The sequence below is a fragment of the Denticeps clupeoides genome, chromosome 4, assembly GCF_900700375.1.
Source record: "Denticeps clupeoides chromosome 4, fDenClu1.1, whole genome shotgun sequence".
NCBI lineage: Eukaryota > Metazoa > Chordata > Actinopteri > Clupeiformes > Denticipitidae > Denticeps > Denticeps clupeoides.
The window spans coordinates 12,616,639-12,640,279 of NC_041710.1; the positions used below are offsets into that span (position 1 = coordinate 12,616,639).

General features: G+C 40.8%; 1 protein-coding gene across 11 annotated transcripts in view; it reads right to left on the reverse strand.

Annotated features, from left to right (window-relative positions):
- Positions 1 to 23,641, reverse strand: part of ptprsb (protein tyrosine phosphatase receptor type Sb) — a 71,863-nt gene that overhangs the window by 45,022 nt on the left and 3,200 nt on the right. For all 11 annotated transcript variants that reach the window (XM_028977337.1, XM_028977333.1, XM_028977331.1 and 8 more), the window contains exons 2-4: positions 12,008 to 12,193; positions 9,332 to 9,477; positions 9,048 to 9,189 (exon numbers count right to left, since the gene is read on the reverse strand). In XM_028977337.1, coding sequence (XP_028833170.1) covers positions 9,048 to 9,189; positions 9,332 to 9,477; positions 12,008 to 12,137 — 418 coding nt within the window. In that variant the 5' untranslated portion in view covers positions 12,138 to 12,193. The remainder of the gene's footprint in view (positions 1 to 9,047; positions 9,190 to 9,331; positions 9,478 to 12,007; positions 12,194 to 23,641) is intronic.

The window sequence follows — 23,641 nt, forward strand, 5'->3', positions numbered from 1 at the left end:
TCCCTCCATTCCAAATCTCACTTTTTCTCAAACACATTTTGTTGTCAAAATGGTTGTGCTGCCTCCATTGTGTTGTCGGGTTAAGGCAGACGTCTCCTGGGTCAATGTAAGACAGCAGGGAACCGCTGCCAACATCAGAAGAGTAAGTTGTAAATTGCAGTGAAGAAAACCAGGAAAAAAGAGGGTCTGTGTTGCAGGGGGAGCGTGCAAGGCTGTGTAATTACACACACCTTCCTAATCACCATGCAGGCTTTCACCCCCAGCAATGGCTGTGTCAATTACATGCTTAGCAAAAATGCATGAGCTCCTCTGCAATAATTGTTTGTGAGGAATTAATTGAAAAGGTGTAAAAAAAATGAGAAGTGCAACAGGCTTGATAGAGTACAGATTGTTAATAAAAATATAGAAAATAACCTACATACTGTATGTTCATGCATTCCTGCCAGCACTTTTTCTGCATCTTCCCAACAATTTGTTCTCACTGAACACCCCAGTAATTTGAACTTCAAACTTCATTGTGCATCATTGTCATAAATGGATCTAAAACTTTGTGTTTTGTGTTTGTCTGATGACACTGATATTCAATCCCCGACCTGGCAATCCACAATCCCATTCAAAGAGGCTGGGGCTCATGGTTTTTGTGTTGAGGTTCATGGTTTGCATTTGGGAGTGAAGCCCTTATAATAAATTGCACAGTAAAATTTTTAGCCAGTTTAACAACTTAAATGCATTAAACCCCAAAAACAAATAAACAAACAGTCTCAATTTTGGGCTGAAAAAAATATTTATCTGGCAACAGTGCAACCAGGACAAGTGCAGTTATCTCTCTTTAATGATGCCATTCAAAACAGAGTTGATTAAGTAATCCCTACATCGAATGCTTTTGGCAGTAGTAGTAGTAGCACAGTAGCAGCATTAGCACAACACCATTTCTGTATGTATGGTGGCCTAGTGGTTAAGGAAGCGGCCCCATAATCAGAAGGTTGCCACTGATCCAGATCGAATCCAGATCCACCCAAGCTGCCACTGAGGTGCCAAAAGCACCGTCCCCACACACTGCTCCCTGGGCGCCTGTCATGGCTAGCCCACTGCTCACCAAGGAAGATGGTTAAAAGAGGACACATTTCAGTGACAATCACTTCACTTTCACATATTTGTGTATGAACAGCAGGACTCATTTTAGAGATATTAACAATAATAGAACTAAACAAAACAATGACAGTTTTGTTTAATGTTTGAAGGTCATTTGAGGCTGAAAATTGTGATTAGCAGATATGAATGGATATTAATAAAAATTCACAACTTCTCCAATATTTGGATTTATTTTATTTGAGGATTTGTCACATGCACATGCATGAATTTCTACTGTATCCCCCTGGAGGAACCTACGTTATTCTGAAAGGCCAATGTTGCCAGGTATGGTTAACAGTTGGTAGCACAAGAAACACTGGCATGGGCAAAACAACCGCATTTCACTTCTAACTACACACCCCAGTGGAGCCGAATCCTATATTCCATGCAGCCTGCTATGCACTTCATTTATGGGTGATGTGTCACAGCATGCTCATTTTTCATCAGTTCGGCTCAAACCGTGAGATCATTACCAAAACACAACAGGCAGGAACAGAATCAAACCATCAGGGAATTCTGACAGGAAACTACAAACTCTTCACTCGGGGCTCTAAAATCTCAAAATATCTGCCTTGTAGCTGGGAAGAAACTATGGTGCCTGGTTGAAAATATCACTACTCTCCTCTGAAGCTATGATGCACAGCACCACCATTAGCTCACTTTATGATCTTTTTTTCTTTTTTGCCCACCCAAATTGTTGCTTTTTTGGCAGATGGATAGGCAGCTTGAGGAAAAGTGAAGGAATATTTGGAGGGAAGCAGCACTAGAAATGTCATCTTATTAAACAGAAAACTCTCCAAAGGAAAAGTTTTAGGGAGTGACAGAGTGGATGCAGGCTACTCTCCAGGGAGGTTGTGTCTCGGTGACACGTCTGAGCCTGTAGAGCTGGGAAAGGAACCCCAGTGCAGCCAAAGTGTTCCCTATCAATTACATTTTAACAGGGAGGCTCTGGGTGCACTTGTTTCACTGACTGTTTCAAGACCCAAATGTCACAGGTTTTTCATGGCGGGGACATTGCCTGCCATGAGGAAACCATTTGCAGGTCCACACAAGAGATAATAGTTGCTGATAAAAAATACTTTTGTAAATTGAGTATTAAACTGAAAAATAGAATAAACAAAATGATAACTGGTTCCTCTGATAAAGCCAGGTTTGGGTCACAGGTTTGATGGTTAGGTAATTATGCAGATGTAATATGTACATTAATAAAAGGTTTTTATGAAATATGTCAGAAATTATTTGTATGTGTGTGTGTGTGCATTTACACTTGCTTAGCATCCTCCAGACCAACACTAATTACAGGTCTGAATTGATGTTGGTGAATCAGCACTGGAGGCAAGATTTCAAGAGGGCGGGAGGGAGAGCAAGCAAGTGGGTGGATCCAATATTGGGAGGGTGGGCATATCCCCTAGGGTCTCTTCTCTGCAGTATGCACTGCAAAAGTACCATTTACACACAACCCCTTTTAAACACACTGCCCTTAAACAGAACACTAATCCTGCTATCATCTGGCCATTCTCCTCCAGCGTCGAAATGTGTTTAAAGAGCTTCTGCACTCAATGGCGCCGTCTCTGCGATAAAAATGTAAATCTGCCATTAAAACAGCTGCGTACATTTGGACTGGAGAAAAGCCCCTGTCTCTCTCCAAGGGTTTTAATGACACCCCTAATTCATGTAATTACTATCTTTAAATTGCAATTCAGTTCCACTCATTCAGATTGGTTTTTTTAAAGATTACGTTTGGTGTGGTGTAGCGATAATTAATCAGAGTGCCAGGCAGAATTGATGACTGTGTTTCAAGAGTGTTTTTATTCTAAACAAACTCCTCGGGATGGTGGAGAGGTCTGCATTTCAAGGGTCAGTGGGATCAAAAAGAAAGCTGGTGGCTATGATAAAAACAAAAAGCCCAATTTGGGGGACACTCGGGGAGCCCAGCCAAATATTCTCCCCCAGGCTCCCGAGTTGGCCTGGATGCTCAATTCTACCACAGTTTTGTTTACATTCAGACAAATTATGCCTTGTGCGGATGCCAATAATCTCAAGCCAACAACAGACAGGCAAACATTAATTTTTTGTTCAAACACACACATACACAGGCACACAAATGCACAACACCCACTCACAGCACTCAGAAAGTACTGCAAAAAACAAGGAACAAAAGGTATTCGACAGTGCATGAGGGCCGGACGTGGAAAGAAAAGGAGAGAGGAGAGATGAAAGCCAGGGAAAGAATGGAGGAAACTAAAAGCCACATGGCTCAGCGATCTTATTTGGGACCACCTTCCCTGGTGCTGGTTGTTGCAATGCATGCTGGTCCATTTCTTCTTTCTTTGTTGTTTGGTCACACAGAAATGTTGAGAGGAAGGTGGTAATCAGTACTCATTTACTTTACTAGGCCAAACAACATGAACACACATATACACATACACAGCGTTCACAATGCAGTGCTTCAGAAATTTCATTTTTACCTCAAGCCAAGCTGGACAATGTGTGAGATTGTGTGTGTACACACACACGGGGTACACATGGGGAGGCAAAGCAGAATGCAATGAAGAACTACAAAAGACTCATTTCACCAGAAGGATTGGACAGCTGCTGGAAGTGATGGGCCAAAAGCCATTTACCATGGATATTGGGCAGTGTGTGTGTGTATGTTTGAGGGAGGAAGGGTAAAATCTATCCAACTGCCACCATTCGTCTTTCTCTCCATCTGTACCTCACTCCCTCTTTCACTCTGCACCTCCTGCAGCGTCCCTCATTGCTTCCCACTTCCTATTTCTCTATATTATAACATAAACTGGACAGAAGTGACCACCCCTCCCACGGGAGTAGTATTATGCTGTTTCCTTCTATTACTGCTCTGTATCGTGGGGAAATAACTGCTTATGTGTGATGCGGGGGGGCAGGTGCTCCTTAATTAGTGTTCAATTCCAAAGCCGCAGAATGGGATTTGTTCACATGCAGAAAAAAACATCCTCGAAAATATTTTCCCCACCGTCTTAAATTTAAAGGCACCTGCACTTAGTGTTGACAATCAGGGGACAGAGTTGGTTCTGCTTGCATGACTGTGTGACTGGTCCTCCAAGGACGAGAGATGGGAAGCAAAAAAAAAACAGAACCAGAATGACAAGCAGAGGAAAAGTAAAAAGTATGTGAAGTAAAAAAAGTACAAGAACGGAGAGACAGATGAGGAACACCAGAGTCGGGTGGTGAGGAGGGCAAGTGGAAACAAATACGGGGGAAAAAAAGAAGCAGAAAGCTCTCAGAAAAGAGGGCACAACAGCAGAGCAGAATGGCGGTGATGTGATGTGAGGTTGTGAGTGGGTCAGAATCTGCATTACAGACAGACAGACAGACAGACAGACAGACAGAGAGACAGTCAGACAGAGAGATAGATAGATAGATAGATAGATAGATCGATAGATAGATAGATAGATAGATAGATAGATAGATAGATAGATAGATAGATAGATAGATAGATAGATAGATAGATAGATAGATAGATAGATAGATAGATAGATAGATAGATAGATAGATCATGAAATGGCATAGAAATGATTGTATACCCTTTTTTCTGGCATTCACATTGATAAACAAGGCCCTTGTGTTTTTGTTATCGTGCATGATATGTTTATATATACTTTTGTGTTTCTTTGTGGGTTTTTTTGTGTGACTACAACACTTTTTTTTTCAAATGTATTTTCTAAATAGCAGAAGAGACTTCAGCTCTCATTATCCGTTAAAGAAAAGAGGTGTGTGGAAATGAGTGGCAAAAGAGAAGCAGAGAGTGAGGGACTGACAGGAAGCCTGGTGACTCTGAATTTCTGATGGTAGGGTTGAAGCTGCATGCTGAAGAAGCAGCCAGCGGTTGTGGAGCTGATATTGAATTGACAAAGTTGCAGAGCAGGATGGCTCTTTTGGTGGCACTTCAGAGAGGCACTATTTTTATCCTGAGCAGGATGAGTAACAGGGCCCCATTTGCGGTGAAAGGGTGGGAGGGGTTGGGGGCTGGTGCTCCAGAGGAAAACAGCAGGCTGCCTGACCTTCATTCTATCCCCACTGTTTATGAGGCTCCAGTTAAGGTGACAAGTCGAAAATGAATATACTGTAATTCTCTTAGTACATATACACACACACACACACACACACACACACACACACACACAGACATACACATATACAGGAGGTGGGGGGTCAGATATGTTTGTGCTGCAGCAAGGACAAGTAGTGAGCAGATGGACAGGAGGCTATTCCCTCTGCACCAGGCCTTCTGCTGTTCCAAGAGTCCTGCCAAATACACACACACCCACAAACAAACTCAGTCAATACACTCACACACCACCCCAGTCTTGTCTAATCCCCTAGCTCCTCGTGTAACGAGCTCCCTATGGTAGCCATTCGTTGGGTCTGGGCCTGAGGAGAAGACTGCAGGCAGCCATTACAGCATTGCCCTAAGGCATGCTGCAACTTGGAACGATAGTTATTAATATTCAGATATAGTTATTATTATTCAGAAAATTGATAAACTATTGCTATTAGCAAGTGCTTTTCCTAGAACTTCTGGAAAAATATGCGACTTCCACTTTAAATCTCAATTTATAATGATAACAATTTTTGCAGTCCTCCCCAGCAACTTGAAAATAATGTGCTAAATCATGGTCGTTTTCACAGAAAATGAAAGTGTAAAAACACATTATTACTTTAACACAAACCTGAGATAAATGTAAACTCTCTGAACTGAGTTGACTTCTTATGATTAATAAACACAGAGGAGAAATCATTCAATGAACAACAGCCAGTCTATAACTACATTTACATTTATGGCATTTATCAAACGGCCTTATCCAGAGCGACTTACAATCAGTAGTTACAGGGACAGTCCCCCTGGAGCAGCTTAGGGTTAAGTGTCTTGCTCAGGGAGACAATGGTAGTACGTGGTATTTGAACCTGGATCACCTACCAACCAACAATAAATCTGGCTCTCAAAGACAGCTCCATGTTAGAACCCTCCTACCCTGCACTCATTACCTGCATTAATTGTACATGTTTGAACTCATCACCTGTATAAAAGATTCCACTATGGGAAAGACAAAAAAGCTGCCTAAGGACACCAGGGACCTGCACAAGGCTGGAATGGGCTACAGGACAATAGGCAAATAGCTTGATGAAAACCAACAACTTTTGCTGCAATTATTAGAAAATGGAAGAATCTCAAGATCTGAACGGGGCTCCAGGCAAGATTTGTATCCACAATGATCAATGATAATGAATAATAATAATACTATTAATAATATTAATAAGAATAGTGATGGATCGGCCTGAAAACTACACAGGAGGACCTAATCAATGAGCTGAAGAGAGCTGGGACCACAGTCTCAGAGGCTGTCATGGACTAAAATCCTGCAGCGCACACAAAGTCCCCCACAAAGTCCTCCAAACCATCTGGATGATCCACAGGAGGCATGTAAGAAAATCATGTGGTCAGTTTTTTAGTATGAACTCCACTCATCATGTCTGGAGGAAGAAGGACGAGTACAATCCCAAGAACACCATCCCAACCATGAAGCCTGTGGGTGGAAACATCATGCTCTGGAGATGGATGGCATCATGTATCACAAGATTTTGGACAACAACCTCCTTCAGACCATTGAAGATGGGTCATGGCTCGGTCTTCCAGCATGACAATTACCCGAAACGCACAGCCAGGCCAACTAAGTAGTTGATCTGTAAAATGCAAAGAGGGAGCTGAAACTCTGTGTTGCCCAGCAACAGGGAGTTTCCTGAAAGATCTGGAAAAGATCTGTATTGAGGACTGGGCCAAAATCCCTATTGCAGTATGTGCAAACATGGTCAGGAACTACTGGAAACATCAGATCTCTGTAACTGTAAACTGTAATTGTAACTGTAAAGGTTTCTCTACCAAATATTAAGTTCTATTGTATCAAATACATATTTTAAAACCATGTGATTTTCTAGATTGTTTTTATATTCTGTTTCTCACAGTTGAGGTCTACCTACAATGAAAATTACAGATCTCTCTGTTTTTTGCTGAGTGGGAATCCCAGTCTAATTTTTCTCATCAGTGGTTTTAACCATCATCAGAACAGCTTCTTCACTATCTATTTTCAAGACACTCTTGAAGACTCAACAATTCAGAGATACCCTCCGCTCCCAAACTTTAACCACTTTCTTTACTCACTCGTAATTGTTACCTGCTGCGATTCCAGTTGAGAAGCATTTGTCTCCCATCATCCTCAAACTTAACTGTTAGTCCTTATCTGTAAAATGCTTTGGATAAAACTGTCTGTCAAATGAATGTAATGAATGTAACATACTGAGAGACACACTGTATTTTTTCAGTGTAATAAAATCAACTAATACCTTTACTACAGTGCTGAAAGCTACCAAATATGTGAATTTCTAAGCCTATTTTTGTTTTAATTCTTTGAAATAGACACAAAGATTGGAGCTCTTATTCAAGTGGATGAAGGCAGTCAGCTTATGCCATGAGCTTGGCAGATCCTAATGTTCAGCATGCTAGCGTCCAGCTACATCGGATTAGGACCCTCAGGAGAAGCTGTGCGGATATTCTGGCCAGGGAAGAGGACAGCCACAGGACTGCGATTCGCAGAAGAGGCCAGAGAGCGCTTAGAGGCGGGCCCCAGTGGAGAGAGTTGCTCATGGCTGCTGCGCTGGCAGCCTGCCCGATTACATTGCTTTCAAAAAGCCCAGTGCAAAAATCTCAAGAGGCACGGAAAAAAACGAGGTAAGGAGAGGCAGTTTGTCTGTGTCGTTAGATTTGGCTGAGCATAAATGTTAGGGTTGTACCAACCAATTCATCTGTTACATGCACCATTATATGGAACACATATTGTCTATGCATTTGCCCAAATAAAGAAATAAATAAACCTATAAATAAACAGAGACAATTTAATTTAACTAAAAAACACACAATTAACTAGAATAATCTACAATGCCTTGGCAATAAAAATATATTCCCATGTTTCAGAAGGGTTTCTAAATGACATCCGTTTAAGGAATAAGTCACCAAAGGACATCAATGAAATTAATAAAATTAGGTTAAGAACTATGCAACATTTTTATTATGACTGTCATGATCCGGACCGGCAGGGGTTGACTCCGTATCTGGAGTCCGGACCGGAGTTTCATGTTTGTCCTGTGTAATGTTCCCTGATCGTGTTCACCTGGTGTCTATTTATATAATTGTATAAAACTATCCTGTTCGTGTCTGCATTGTGCATGTTAATGTTCCCTTGTCTCGTGAAGTTTGTATTAAACCCCTGTCCTGTGATCGTGCGAATGCGTCCTCCTTCATGCCATGTCCAGCCCACCCGTGACAATGACACAAGGACAACTATCTTAGAAGTGCAAAAAGAAGAAAATTATATAAAAGACTTGAATGTGCTATGAAGCATAAAGATTGAATTGTGTAGCAACAGTAAAAGGTCACGTGATCTGATGAGTCCAGATTGAGTTCCAGAGGTAAGAATGGAAGAACATGGCAAAATGCACCCATCATGCATAGTCACTCCTGTGGAGTTGATCTGGAGTTGGTCAGGTCTGGCAATAAAATTAAGTCAGCCCTTTATCTGCTTTTGCATCAACCAATTACCATGAGAAAGTGAGTATTCATCATGTATTAAAAGTGAAAGAATGAGCATTGTGCAAAAAGGCCAGTATACAAAAGCCTTCAATCTGTCAATAACTGAGTCAATAGTAAATTTGTGTGGAGATGGACAGAATAAGATATAAATAAGAGAGAAATTTTGGGCCTTATATTTTAATTTATTTGACTTTAGACCCATCACAGGTCTAGGTGTGATTAATCCATCCGAGCAGCATCATAATAATGACAATAAAGCAAATGATGAGAATGATGCACACACACTACTCACCTCTGATAATTAAGAGCTTGGACGTAACAGCAATCTCTCCTTCGCTGTTTCGAGCAACACACTCGTAAAGATTTTCATCTCGTGGGGCTCGTAGAGGCTGGATCCTCAACACTGCCCCTGCACCTTCGTCAAACTTGATGGTCTGGACCAATCATAGTGCAAACAAAGAGAAAAAGATCCTTTTCAGGAAACACCTGTGCATCCATCTCTCAAGTTTCCTAAATGGTAATGGTGAATATGTGTGTGAGGTGCATGTTCAAATGCAAACAGGCCAGGCATCCCACCTCAATACGCTGGGAGTTCACTTTCTTCCCTTTCTTGTTCCAGTTGACTTCTGGCTTGGGGTCACCTGATGCCTGACACACGAATGAGGCCACTCCCCCAGACACACCTGTCTGGTCGGTGGGAATCTTGATAAACTTTGGAGCAGCTGAAAGCAGGGGAAGAAAAAAGCAGGAAGTGATGTCAATCAGTGGTGAAAGAGTGGCAGGCTCATCCTGAAGATGTAAGGGAGTCATGGGAAGAAGTGACAGCACTGCCCCAATGGGGTGTCACTTTCATGACAGAAAGCAATAACACACCACAATATTTCTGTCCTCTGAATTTAATAAGCTATTACCGGAGCCATCCCACCCATCCACAAACAGCAATAGGATCAAATTCGGCCGAGACAGACGGTCTAGCCACCCTAGATTGACACCCGGTGAGTCCCTAGATGTTCAGGGGTCTTCCGTCATGGATACAAAAGATTCTGGGCACAGGAGCCTGGTCGCTCTGCGCTGTTGCCATGGCAGCATGTCAAACAGGGCCGAGGAGAGCTTAAACTGAGACATCGAATCACACTCATCTATCAGACCACAGCTAGAGCTGACCTCTCGCCATGGCAACAAACCTCTCCCTGCAGCTTCTTCCTCTCTGTGTCTCTCCCTCTCTCTCTATGCATTTTTACAGGTGAGCCTCTGCCATACAAGCAGGAACTGTAGTAAATACAAAGACCCAACCTCCCCCACCGCAGCACACAATGTCATTTTGACTTAACCACTCACTTACTCAAACACGTCAGGGGCTTTCGTATTCACAGCTTCAAAGATATTCCCACAGGGAGAGGTAAGAGGGATGGGAGACGAAGGAAGACAGAGAGAGGGCAGTGTCACCTTAGCTTCACACTTCTTTGCTGGCACATAAACTTCATTGTTATTGGTGTGATTTTGTTTACTGTGGAATTCTGGGAGAATTCTAGAAGCATGGGGAGGCTCTCTGGGGGAAAACAGGGCTTCCTTGCTATCAGCAGGGCTTTGTGTGACTCTTTGTTTGTCTAACTCTGTTTTTACCCAGAAATCTCTGCACACAGCTCCCACCTCAACCCCCACCCCCTTCACCACGGACAACATGATACTGCACAGCCTATGTGCAGGGCATGGCATCACCATGACAACCATGATCAAGCCCCAGAACATATTAATACCTTCCAACAAGGCCCAGCAAAAACACAGGCAGAGTAATCAATGCAGGATAAAAACTGATTTGCTAGTGATCAAGGTGAAGACTGAGAGGAGCAATGGAAGCAACAGCTCCCCCATTAAAATTAGGCAGAAAGCTACATTTGTATGTTACATCCACACCACAAAACCATCAGCCTAATTTCAAGTCACACTAACTGATCAACCAGCTTAAGGCTGGTGAAGAACCATGTGAAGGCCACCTTATTAAGGTTGATTTTTTTTAAGCTGGTTGTAGCTGGAACAAATTATAAATTATAATTTATATTATAATAGGGCTAAACTATTTTACTTTCTAATTATTTAAGCATTAATTATTAAAATAAATAAACTAGAATTCTGTCACCCACAAGGATAGTATGCTGAATATATACCCCAATACCAACACTGCCAAGAACTCCACAAACTGCTCTACTCAGCATAAATGTTTCCATATTGATCAAGGGTGATCTGATGAATCACCTCACTTCAAAGGCGTTCAGTCCAGAGAGGTTTATCTGCTAAAAAAGAGCAGGTACACATTAGCACTACATTTTAGTGTAAATCCTGACTGCTTGTACAAGCCCAACACACGTTATACCCAAAAACGTACAGAAAATAGATGGAGCTAAGTGCAGAAAAATCCGGAATGAAAAACTGCTGTGGTATGCAAGAGATCTGAGATCATTCATCTTCCAACCTGACAACAACCCAAAGGCAGAATCCTCATGGGGGTGGCTTAACATCAAAAGGTTAATGCCCTGGCCCAGTGCTCCAGCAGTCAAAGCCCACACCTTTAAGTGTCCAAGATGACAATGCTGCTGTACCAGTCTCTGGATATAAGTACTGTTCAATAAGAGATATGGCTATATAGTAAATTACATCAGTGTTATAACAGAAACTTCCCCTGCACACATATTTTCCAGGTTTAGACAAAATGCTGAACACACAGGTAAATGTTGTTTTATTCTCATGTAGTCTGTTATTAGCATAAAACAGATATTATTAATTAACAGTTATTAATTTTAGTTTTATTACCTGCTTATAGTTCTTCAAAAAATAAAAAGTGTGATATGGGATTTGTTGCATAAACTGAAAGCAATGAAATGTGCTGATTCTCTTAGAAAATGCTCACTATGTATTTTACCATATTGGCCCAGTGAAGCTCATTAAAATGTGTTGAACGAACAACTGCTCCTGTCATTTGGCAAAGTTGCCCATGGCAACAAGAAACAATTATTTTTTAAATGCAGAACATATGCTGGATGCATATGACACTTCTCTGAGACATACTGAAACATTTTGAACCATATAAAACATGTTTTCATCATGTCAAACATCGTGCATGTCCACGATGTATGTTCTAACAATAATAATGGTAACAACAAAATTGTGGACAAAAACACGTAATGCAGAGAAAAATAATCAGAAACTCAGAATTAAAGTTCTGATCTGAAAGTTCTGAAGGTGAAACAGATGTACCTAAGGCATCAGAGAGGTTGTTAATTGGCAGCAGCAGTAAACTGAGCAGCAGCACCAGAGAGAAGGATGGGCAGGAGCCCCAGCACGATGCTGGCTGGGACACGGTGACTCTTCTAGTCCGCAGAGCCATGGGCCCTCAGTGGGGAGGGGACAGAAACGGAGCTTCACTCAGGATGTCCAGGGACTCTGCAGGAAGGTGAACAACAAAAATCATCAGTGTGACATTGAGTGCATATGAATAAATCTCATTCTGAAACACAATTTAGATGATACACAATTCCTCAAAAAGATGATTACAATTATTAGTAGATTATTAGGTCATAAATCTAATCCCTAAACAAAAAAATCATTACTAATGTGTACTTAATGTATGTAGATATGTATAAGTAGATACGTAGCTACGTGCAAACCAAACACTGCTGAGGTATTTCCCTTTCCTTTTCATAGTTTTATTGATAAGAAGCTAATTTAATTAAGTAGCCATAACATGTGAAAAAATGAAAAAGTAAACCACATCAAGATGCATCAATTTTCCACCCAGATGTCCATCGTGATACTGACACATCTATTGGACATAATGTCTCCTATTTACAACACCAGTATGAAGCCCTCTTCCATCATTCGACTAGAGCAGAAATGAATTTTCATTAGCTCCTATGAATAATTAAGACACTTCCTGGGCTATGGGATTTTTTCGCCCATCTCATTCTACACCTCACATTAAATCCCAAGAGTGTGCAAGCATCCTCCCAGGCTATAAGCACATTTTCTCACCATTGGCAGAGATGCACCAATTCAATGGATCCTGCAAAAGCTCCCTGTTGAGAAGTCAATATTTTCAAAGCAAAATCAATTTTTCCATTCCTCCAAGTCTGCGTGTGAACAGCCAAATGTGGGTGCATCCAACATTAACTCACTTCTTCCTTTTTATCCCTCCTTTATGCTCGAACTCCCACAAGTTAAACATCATGCACATGAACAAAAGGAGATAACCACTCATGCACCTCCACACCCTGCAAAGATTATGATCCAGTAACTAAAGCCAAGAAGCTGAAGGGTGTATGTGATATGTTCAGAGTTGAGAATTTTATGCATATTACATGACATTATTTTTGTTTTTTATTTTTACTTATTATGCATGGTGCAATTTGAAAGGCATGTGAAGCATGAAAAAAATGATGTGCAGTTCATTCATTTTAAAATTCATTCCATCTACTACAGTATGTGATTAGGATCATGATAAAACGGTGCAATCCCAGTGTCCAGTGGCTGGCTCTGGCACCCACAATTATGTGAATTATGTAGTTGTGGCAAGTGAGTGAGCAGGTGAGCTTACAGTTATATTTTAACACATACCTCACCAACGTAGCAAAAAAGTCATCATCTTGCTGAGGTTTAACCCCCAGAGTTCACAGTACAGAGAACATTGTGGTCTATTCTGCTCGTCTGTATACAGTGTTCACAGTGCCATGCAAACAAATGTTATGTTAATAACATTTGTTAGCAATAAATCTTTGCTTTTATGATAGTGAGTAACTATGGCCCTTCTGACATATTTTCAGGTTTCAGGTATTTTCACCAGACTCACTAGAGATGAGTTTTCTCATAATGGTGCATTTTTGGTATAACATATTATGTCATGATATATACAAAACAGATCATTTTTTGAACCTCCTTTCTTGCTTTTCATTATATCAATTAGTTCAATAAATTTATTTCAAATGAACAAATGAAATACAGACTTAAAGAAGTGAAATGGGCATCTTTATTAAAAATGTATTTATAATCCTAATCCTACTTGACAATCAATTTTCTAAATTGAATAAACAGCAACGGCTGATCTTAAATTACTTATTGTGAATTATTTCAATTTCAAATGACTTGATTATTTCTCAGTCTCTCCCAATTATAACATAAACTGATATAAACATGCCACTCACACCATGTTCCACTCCCCATCCCTTCCATCACCTGCCCAACTACAGGAGGGTCCGTTGCTACACAGTCACCCCACATCCTGGTGAAGCCTGATGACCATCCATGCCTGATCCCGTTCATATCCCAACGGGAAATGTGGTCAGCGGTAACTTACGCTGGAAGAATGGACAGATATTTTAGGCTATTGAAAAGAAGGACACTCTGATGTAATTACACACTCCAACACCTTAAAGCCCATCTCGGAGGGGATTCCAAATTTGGGCAGTAGCTGTTAATTAGACTACTTAGGTTTCTGCTTACTTAATGACTGCATGCAGTCCAAAACAATGAAATGGCCAGATATTTTTATGAAAAGAGGCAAGTCATTGTGCAACATGGGATTTAATCAATTCTAAACTCATGTATATTCCACTCCACTAAGTCACAGCGCATATACCTTCAGTTCCCTTCAGCCCATGACAGCTCCACTCACTCTGCTTTGCTGGCCTTCAAAGGCATGATGAAAGGACTTGACTTGACAAAATCAATTATGTCATTCCCTCATGTCATATACATCTCCAGCCTTCTCTCAATTATATAGGAGAATTACATGTGAGCATGAAAAAAAAAATGAGGGAGAAAACAATTAAAGGGATAACCATTGCGCTCCCCTTTTCCATAAACAAATATCCCTCCCTAAAGCTCCGCGGTCATAAACCGTACTATCTGTGAATTGCATTAAGCCGTTGCACTCAACCTGTCTACTTCCTGAGTTTAAGCCTCCCTCCCCAGCCAAGGATCTCCTGCCTCCCTCAGTTGACCCCGTCCAGATGTTGCCGTTTGCTGTGATCCACTAACACAGTTTAATAAAACAGGCCCAGAGTAATGGATAGTCTTTTTTCTAAGCGTGCATGAGCAGAGCTGTTCCAGGAGAGATGATTTATCATTCAATTCATTGCATACAGCTTTGTTTGCCTCAAGTTTTTTAATTAAATACTTTAGCTGAAGCCAGCAAGTTCAGAGAATTAAATCTCAGCTGAAATGTTGCCCTTACACAGTAAAAAGGCAGTAACCTGGTAACCAATTCAACCAATTTTTCCAATCAGCACTATATAGAACAGGGAACCCTTGCCTCTCTGTCTTTTAAAATCTATTTGGCTTCATGTCTTCATTCTATAATCCCTTGCAGTAATAGAACCAGAGAAAAAAGAGATTACATGACTTATGCAATGCACAGTGGAGAAATATGCTACGGTGAGAATGTGGATAAAATATGTTTACTGTGACTAAGCATGCATGTTGGGTATTATAAATCTCAGTCAAAATTTTAAACACATTCGGGCCAAGAAATACATTCATCCTCTAAAGCGCTGAGTGTTGCTTTGGTGGTTTCATCGCTGGCCTTAGGAAAAAAGCAAGAAATCTCTGGAGAATTTGTAATCATGGTAATGATGATTACCATGTAGGTCAAGAACTTCCCACCTATGAAGTATATGTGGTTATGTTCACTGCTGATTATGATCATCATCATATTATTAGAAATATTAAATAATATGACAAGCTAAGACCCACAGTCAGTCACAAACATATAATCTGGTACTTTAATAGATTATACTGTACATATGAAGACATCCACTAATTTGTGAAGAAATATGCCAACATTTCTTAACCCTCCATAAATTACATCTCATTTATGCAGTAACTACATGAAAATTTTTAAGTGAAAATTTTAGAGAAGGATAATAATAAAAATGATGTTACGTATAATACTGTAAATTTCTTTCCGTTTTAAGATCATCTTGTTGACATGTTGTTCTGTACAGTTGTAAAATCAGTACTTTGCTGTGTTAGTTTGTCAGAATTGGCACTCACAGCAGGTCCGCTGTATCATCGCATCATTCTGTCGGCACCTTGCCTCTCTTCCCATCTCTCTTCCCATCCCCCCAGTGTGCTCATCCTCATCACCGCTTCTATCCATCTGTGAGGTCTATAGACCAAACCACCGAACCTCGAGGGAGATTGTTACCTAGACTACCGAGCTGCAGGTAGACAACAATTGGTCCTCATTGGCTTATCTTACACCAGCCAAAAACAGCAGCCTGCGTGGGGAGAAGAGGAGAAGCTTTGTCTCATCTTAGATTCTAGCTGATCTAATGAAACCCTTCTTGAATTGAGCACATTTACATCACAAAGCCTCCTGAGGCTGCTAGTAAACTAGTTAGTACTGACCCTAGCAGTCAGCGTCTTCTTCCACACCACAACGCAGCTGTCGGTCTCTTCCGGCCGCTACAGGCTGGCCATAAATACTGGACCTAGCAGCTTTGCCGAGGGTTACGGCCGCCAGTGAGACATGCTAGCCACCCCTGCTGGTTAATGAAGTGGCTAGCTTAGGGTTAGCCCTCTGTTCGCCAGCTGCTCAGGGTTAAGGCATGACTGAGGCAGACAGGCCCGACGAGGGAATAAAGCATGCCGACTGCTATATCATCAAGAGACAGCAAGACACGCCACGACATTACACAATATGTCAGTGGGCAGCCATGTGGCTCAGCATTTCCTGATGGAACAAAAAGTAGCGCTGCTAGTCAAAATGTTGCTAGTGAAAAACTAGCTGGTCATGCTATCAGATCATGCTGGACTGCCTTTACACTACCATTCAAGAGATTGGGGCCATTCTGATTGATCCTAACATCACTGCTGATGTTAACTATGACAATGGGAGCTGGAGATGGGATACATGCTTAAATGTAGAGAGGCAATAATTAGTCTTCCAATGGAATGCTAATCAAAGTCTATAACTTTAATAACTCCATTGATTATTAGAAAAATCTTTCGCAATTATCTTTGTACAAGTGAAAACAGTCACACTAATTCAAGCAGGGAAACAATAAGTAGTTGTGTACCTGGTACAAATATTTTGTACTATTTTACATTAATATTTATTTATGTTTTCCTTCATGGAGATTTCTAAAGGATACTTTTGAAGGGAATGGGCATATAGCAAATGAGTATTACAGTTCTTGCTCAGTAGCAAATTTTCAAAGATCAAAGTGCAGAAAAACAAGGCGCTGACAATGTTTGTTATTTGCAATGATTTCATGTCAGCTTTTTATACAGTAATAACAGAATACATTCCAAAAGACAGCTCAGCTAGCTAGAGCTGTCCAAGCTACAGGGTCCCTCCACATCCCACCAGGCTGTTGGAGGAATCTGTGGCGGCAGTGCCAAAGGCAGATGGTTACGCGTCATGGCGCCCCTCATCGAGGTGCCTGCCATAACACTGATGGAGAAGTACAGTGGAGAGGCTGGTGTGCGTACAGACCAGGGAGGCTTTTAGCAGGAACGGTGTCCATCAAACATGAGAAAGGAGAGGGGCTTTGCACAATTTTGCAGCAGAGGCTGACTGGTGGAAACTTGACAACAGGCAATAATTTTGCATCGGCACCAAACTGAATGTTGCACAAACCGAAGACGGCATTTAAAATGCTAACTACTGCAGTCATTCTCATCTCTGGCTCTAGAAACAATTTCACATTGATAAAAGCAATATATTTGCCTGACAGAGGATGTTTCTCCTTACAGTGAAGTTTTTATGTTAGAGCCATTCATTTTAAGATATCCTCAAGACTTTGCAGGTAATATATATGTTTGCCCTGATGGCAAATAATTGCTAATATCTTGAAATAAGTGAAATACATTAACAAAAACATGCCTTGATCTATTGAATCGGTCGTGGTGTCTGTGGTTCAGGTGTCTCATTGACTAATGTAGCAGGTGCAGTGAATGAAGGGCTTGATAATGCAGCTAATGAAGGGTTTGACAGTGATCTGATAAGATGGATCAGGGCTGCTGAGGGCATGAAGATCTAAAACAGACGTACTGCAGCTCCCTAGGACTGGAGTTTCAGCACTGTTGTTTGTTCTATATCATGATATTTAAATATGTTGTTCCTTCAGAGGAAAAGGTCATGGCAATAAAGCGAATTGTGTAAAATGACAGCTTATGCAAAATGACTGAGTAGGATATCACTGAATTTACCCTCTCTGCCCTGAAAACTGTGTTGCTTGGAGACTGTTCTTAGCGACTGTCTGAAAATAGAAGATTGTTGCCTGGGCTTTAGGAGCGAAACATAGAATCACACTTAAAATATATGAATGATATTCCAAGAGCACATCTCTTGGGTAGCTGTGGTTCATCTGTAAGTCAATTCCTTATTTTCAGCCTAAAATACAAGGAGCCTCTCTACTGCTCTTCAGAGAACTGTCTGCTTATTGCATGTGCCCTTATTATAAAGGAATATTAAAATGCTTATTTCCGGTCATAGATATAAACACTAGATATCGCATTCAGCCTCTTAGTATGCGCCAACATCACCACCATATTGGAACAGGTTCCAAGCTCAATCAACAATGCTTCTCTGATGGTGAGTACCAGCGAAGATGCCACGCACGGCTGTTACATTGTCCATAGTTCTCCAAAAAATCCACACAAATGGCTGTTGCTTTGGATAAAAGCACAAAAGCTTCGGGACTTTGCCAGGATCTTTGAGCTAACATTGCTGTCCTTTTTTTGTGGTGGTTCTATTTGCATTGTTCTGCATGTAGTAGTAGTGTAGTTTAAATTTATTTTGAATGAAAAAAATACCAGACTGAAAAAATATGCAGATTACTTTTTAAAAACAAAAGTAGGCTAGGTTAACAAAAACTGCTAATGTCTGAGATTTGTAACAATCCACGAGCAAAACTTTCCAATTTGCAGATTAATGGTTCTTTAATTCAGTATGACACCTTGACCCTGATAGACATTCATTTATTTAAAAGAAGCTTTACCGCATCCCAAGATGGCAGCTCCGTTTGACGCTTTTGTTCGCATTTGCTCCCATAGACGATCCTATCTATTATTCGCTGGGACCAAGTAAAACTGCTGAAACTAACAATAGTCCAACAATGCAATCCTACATGGGAAACATGATGATGTACCTAAATGTGCCCTTCTAGTGGTGTTGGGTGCTGTAGCACAATCACAACAACTTTTGTGATTTACCCTATCAAGAACTGTCAGATGTAAATGTAAATTTCCTTATGTACTCTTGTCATAGAAATAATAATATAATAACCAGGGCTGCCAAAATTAATGTGCTAATGCGAGTTATCTATAAATATTTAATATGTTAAAATAAAGTAATGAAGCAGCATTTTGTTTACTTGCTGTGTGGGGTCTGACCTTTTACACAGATGCTTAATTCATCCTAGACAGAGACAACAGTGTGAATGATACTGGTGGAGTTTTAGGATGATACTGGTGGATTTTTAGGACTGACTGAGTTCACGCATAATTTAAAATGTAGACATGTGGCTTTCATAGAAGTGTCAATCTGGGCCTCGATAAAGGGTGATGAAATTAATCTCATAATTGATGCACCGCAATTCTGCATTGATGCAATTCGGCACATAATTGATTATATCATAATGACGTTGTTTTGTGATGTTCTGGTGATGGCATAAAAATTCTAATCAAAATGTAGTGCTGTGGCTGACTTATGTGAGTACAGAACCATTCCGGGTAGGAGTTTGGATTTATCCACATGGACATTTGAAGTGAACGCCCTCTGAATGCCATACGTGTTTTTGCTGGGCCTTGCTTAATGCTCGTTGGGATTTCAACAGAAACATTGCATGCATTGTTTATCTGACACTATCCGAATGCACAACCGACGCTGGTGCTGAATGCCTGTGTGGATGCTTTGATTAGGTCCGAGCTCATCAGACACCGCAAACTACAGAAAAACGACTAGTTTAGATAGCATTGTGAATGACAATTAACTCTCATTTCACTGATGTTTAAAACATAATGTGATGTATTAATGCAATATTTTCAATCGAATTGAATTATGAGACCAGTGAAACTTCACACCTCGTTGATTTAAATACACATTAAACATACACATGCTAAATTCTAAATGTTTGCTTCATTAGTATAGATTTTAACCAATTGACAGCTGTAGTAACAAAGTCCACCCTAGTCAAGCATGCTAAAGTCCTATTTCATGAAGTAGATGCCATTTTCTGTTTTTTTTTTTGTTTTTCGCTGCTGCCCTTCAAACAGCCTGAGTCCAAGACTAACACCAGGCAGCTATTTGGTGTAAAATAAACATGGGCTTACAGTGGTTTATAATTATACATTACATAGGGTGCTGCTATTAAGCATGAGTGTTCAGAACTGCAAATGCCAGGGGGTTACAAGCCATCTTAATATTTCGCCAATGCCTGGAAAGAAATAATTAAATAAACCCCAACTTCATGAGCAATGGGCGAAAAAAAACATCTAAAAAGTATTTTAACTGTGAAGACTGCAGACTGTTCTGATCATATCCCTGAGGTTATAGGAAATGCAGACAAGGACTGGGCGGCTTACCAGCTGAAAATGTTCGTTCTGAATATATCCCTTGCTTTATTCTCCTTTCTTTTATTTTTGCTTTTCTCCTGATGACTTGACACGATGACGACAGTGATTCTTATGCCACACTATGGATTCATCACAGGTCTGCCTGCCTCCGATAAGTACAGCCATGCCTGGCACATTTGCAAATTTGCAAGCAATTACAGGCAATACAGGCAGCACTCCAATAGTGGATGATGATCTGCAAATTCAAGGGCATTTAATGCCTCTCGTTTCAGCAGCAGCCATTTGTTCTGGTCATTATTGCATTACGGCTGCAGACAACAGCCAGGCTGTGATAGTAGGCTAAAGAAAAATGTCCTATTTTAAAACACAAATGGCTGACAATGGAATCAGCACAGTATTGCAAAACAACATAGCCTTGTATGCTACCAAATGCACTATGCTGAGGTTCAAATACAGGAACTGAAATGATCAGGAACTGAACTTTTTATCTGAAAATTATTTTTCAATAATTCCTCAGTGGATTATCTTGGGAAAATTAAGAGTTTGGGTTCTTATTGGTTATCTGGACTTACAAACCAGCTGCTGGAAAAATGTAATATTCAGAGGCAAACTAGGTGATAAAGGATTTAAATGAACTAATGAGCAATGGCACAACAAAGACAGAAAAAATGTGGCAGTTATGTGATGCTCTTTGCCACAGTGGTACAGCAGCTCAGGAGATGAATGAGAAAGATGCAAACTGAGCAAAACAATCCCCAAGATGAGTACATGGGGTATCATGTTGCATGCCGGTGTATAAAAGCTTCAGTTTGAGAAACCCATGTGCCAATGAAACTGCAACAATACACAATTAGCTTCCTGATCTGAAGTAACAAAAAAATAATACTGCTTTATGTTGGAGGTTTAGAACGCTTATGAAGTCGCATGTGCGTTGTTAGTGTTAATATACTTGGACGGGAAATAAACAATCAGGGTCTGAAAATAATTTGTACCAAAAATTACAGGATTAGGTAATGACAGGATTACTGTGAGTGGTTTGGGGTTTTGACAGCTGCTTTCCACTCTTTCAGTTCAAACTTACTTCAACTACTGGTAATAATGCAATTTTTGTATTCTAGTAACCTGTAAGTTATTTTAATACATTTAATACATTTAGTAGTTGAAAATTTTGAACTTTGGAGAAGTTGACCCATTGAATATGACTCATTTGTGCACATTAGTAATCAATACCATATAATGATGGCAGATTTTAGGGAGGATCAGGGACCATCTGGGTAAGTTTATGATGATTTTTTTTTCTTGTTGAGTTGCATATTTGATATGTGCTTCCAAAACAGAGACACCGCCCTATGTCACCACAGTTTGTGACAGCAATCTATTGTGGTTTTCTGGTAACATATGAAGTGAATGTCCACATATATTACATGGCACCCTTTTACACCTACGACTATTACACTGCCACAATTGGATTGTCGTGTCAGAATACCATCACAAAGCCCAGATCATCCTCTGTAATCTAGCGCCATTACTGATTAGGTGAATGATAGCGGCACCACTCTGCTACTCCCATTGTGGGTAGCAGCTTTTACAGCGCCGTGAATGAGGTACTCCCCGAAGATAAGTGCTTGTCTTGGCACTAAGTAGGAAATGGCGCGCACACGAATGTATGAGTGTAGGCGCAGGCCTGCGGTTTGTACGCTTCCCGCCCGCCTCCCTCGCTCTGTCCACACACACAATTTAAAAAGGGAAGGACCCGCTCTTCCAGTAAAAGCAGCAATTCTGAAGCTATTACGCTTGACTCTATGCAGAGAGGCAACAAGGGAAAAATTTACACGGATCCGTGCCCTAAGCTCCCCCATTCATACAGCTTCAATCACTATGCAGTAATAAGCCATTTCATCACTGCATCGACGGCATAGCCAATCCGATCCATCATATGGCTAAGATCTTGTCAACACACTTTTGCAATTAGAACATCTCCTTTTCACAGAAGTCCAGCATGACAGAGCAGGGCTGAAAAGGCTGAATCCCAATGTGCCTGTCAGTCCAGTATATAGATGCATGTAGATGCATACATATCGAGTCGTGCATATGTTTAATTAATGACTTGAGCACCACCATAGATGGGATACAGGCACGTACAACTGATTAACCAAAGATTCTTCTTAAAGTGCAGGTTGTTTTTGCTTAGGGTCAGAACAGGGGACCTGGACTGGCCACCAGTTTCTCTCAGGCTGTTCATTATTTGAATAAATCATGGCTCCACTGCTTCCCTTTCTGAAACCATTATTCCTGAGCAAAATTAAAAATTCAAGCCCATTGAGCTAGGTACAGGGTGTAACCTGAGCCGTTGCCAGGAGACAGCATATCCAATCAGACAAGGATCTTGGGAACTATGAAAAATGGCAGCAACTCAACTGAACCACCACCAGCGATTTTTATTAATATTTTTAGGCTTCCTTTCAAATTTCCATGCTCCTTGAACATCCTCGACAAATGTCCCTTTTTACTCTCTCTAAATAACGACCCAGTGAAAAAACCAAAGCATTCTTTAGCCACAGGCACCGTAGAAGGAGGCTTAGATAATTTGGATGAAATATGAGCCCTCGCTTGCTTTCAAACCTTCCAAATAGCACTCTTCTTTTTCTTTTCCTCAGATAACGGATAGAGTATTATTCTCCATACAGATTCATTCTTACAAGCTGCTGCTGCTGCTGCTGCTCCTCTGGCTATACAGTCCTTTTATTTTCCTGACAACCCAGCCTGGAAACCAGTGAGAAATTCCCTCTATTGATTGAATGGAGGTTGGGTGGAGGGGGCATCTGAAATTCTTATGTGGAGGAAAATCAATGGCCGGAGCAAAAGAGCGCGTGACGAGCGGGAATGATGGGACACCTGCTCCAGGAACTTGGTTCCGATCTTTCCCTCATTAATGGTGACCCCGCCGAATGGGGTGAGGTGCGGAATGGATTTGCCTGCATCCAACAAACGTTGTGTGTCAGGGTTCAAAGGTCGCAGAGGATGCCTTTTGCTCTTGAGCGCTAACCATGACATCATGGCCCTTATTACAAAGACATTAGGAAGGACATTTTATGGTGTGCCTGTGGCATGAAATGTTATTAATGGGTGCTAATTAAAACTTCACCACCCACACCAAACAGAGTGTCAACACAATTCGAGCGAATGAAATTCTAATATTTTAGTCCTTGTTCTTTTCCAGTCACTTGTTCAACAAAGCCATTTAGAAGCCACTAAGTAACCAGTCAATGTTCTATCATCAAAGCTCAAATCAAAGGCCAAATTCCTCCCTCAAAG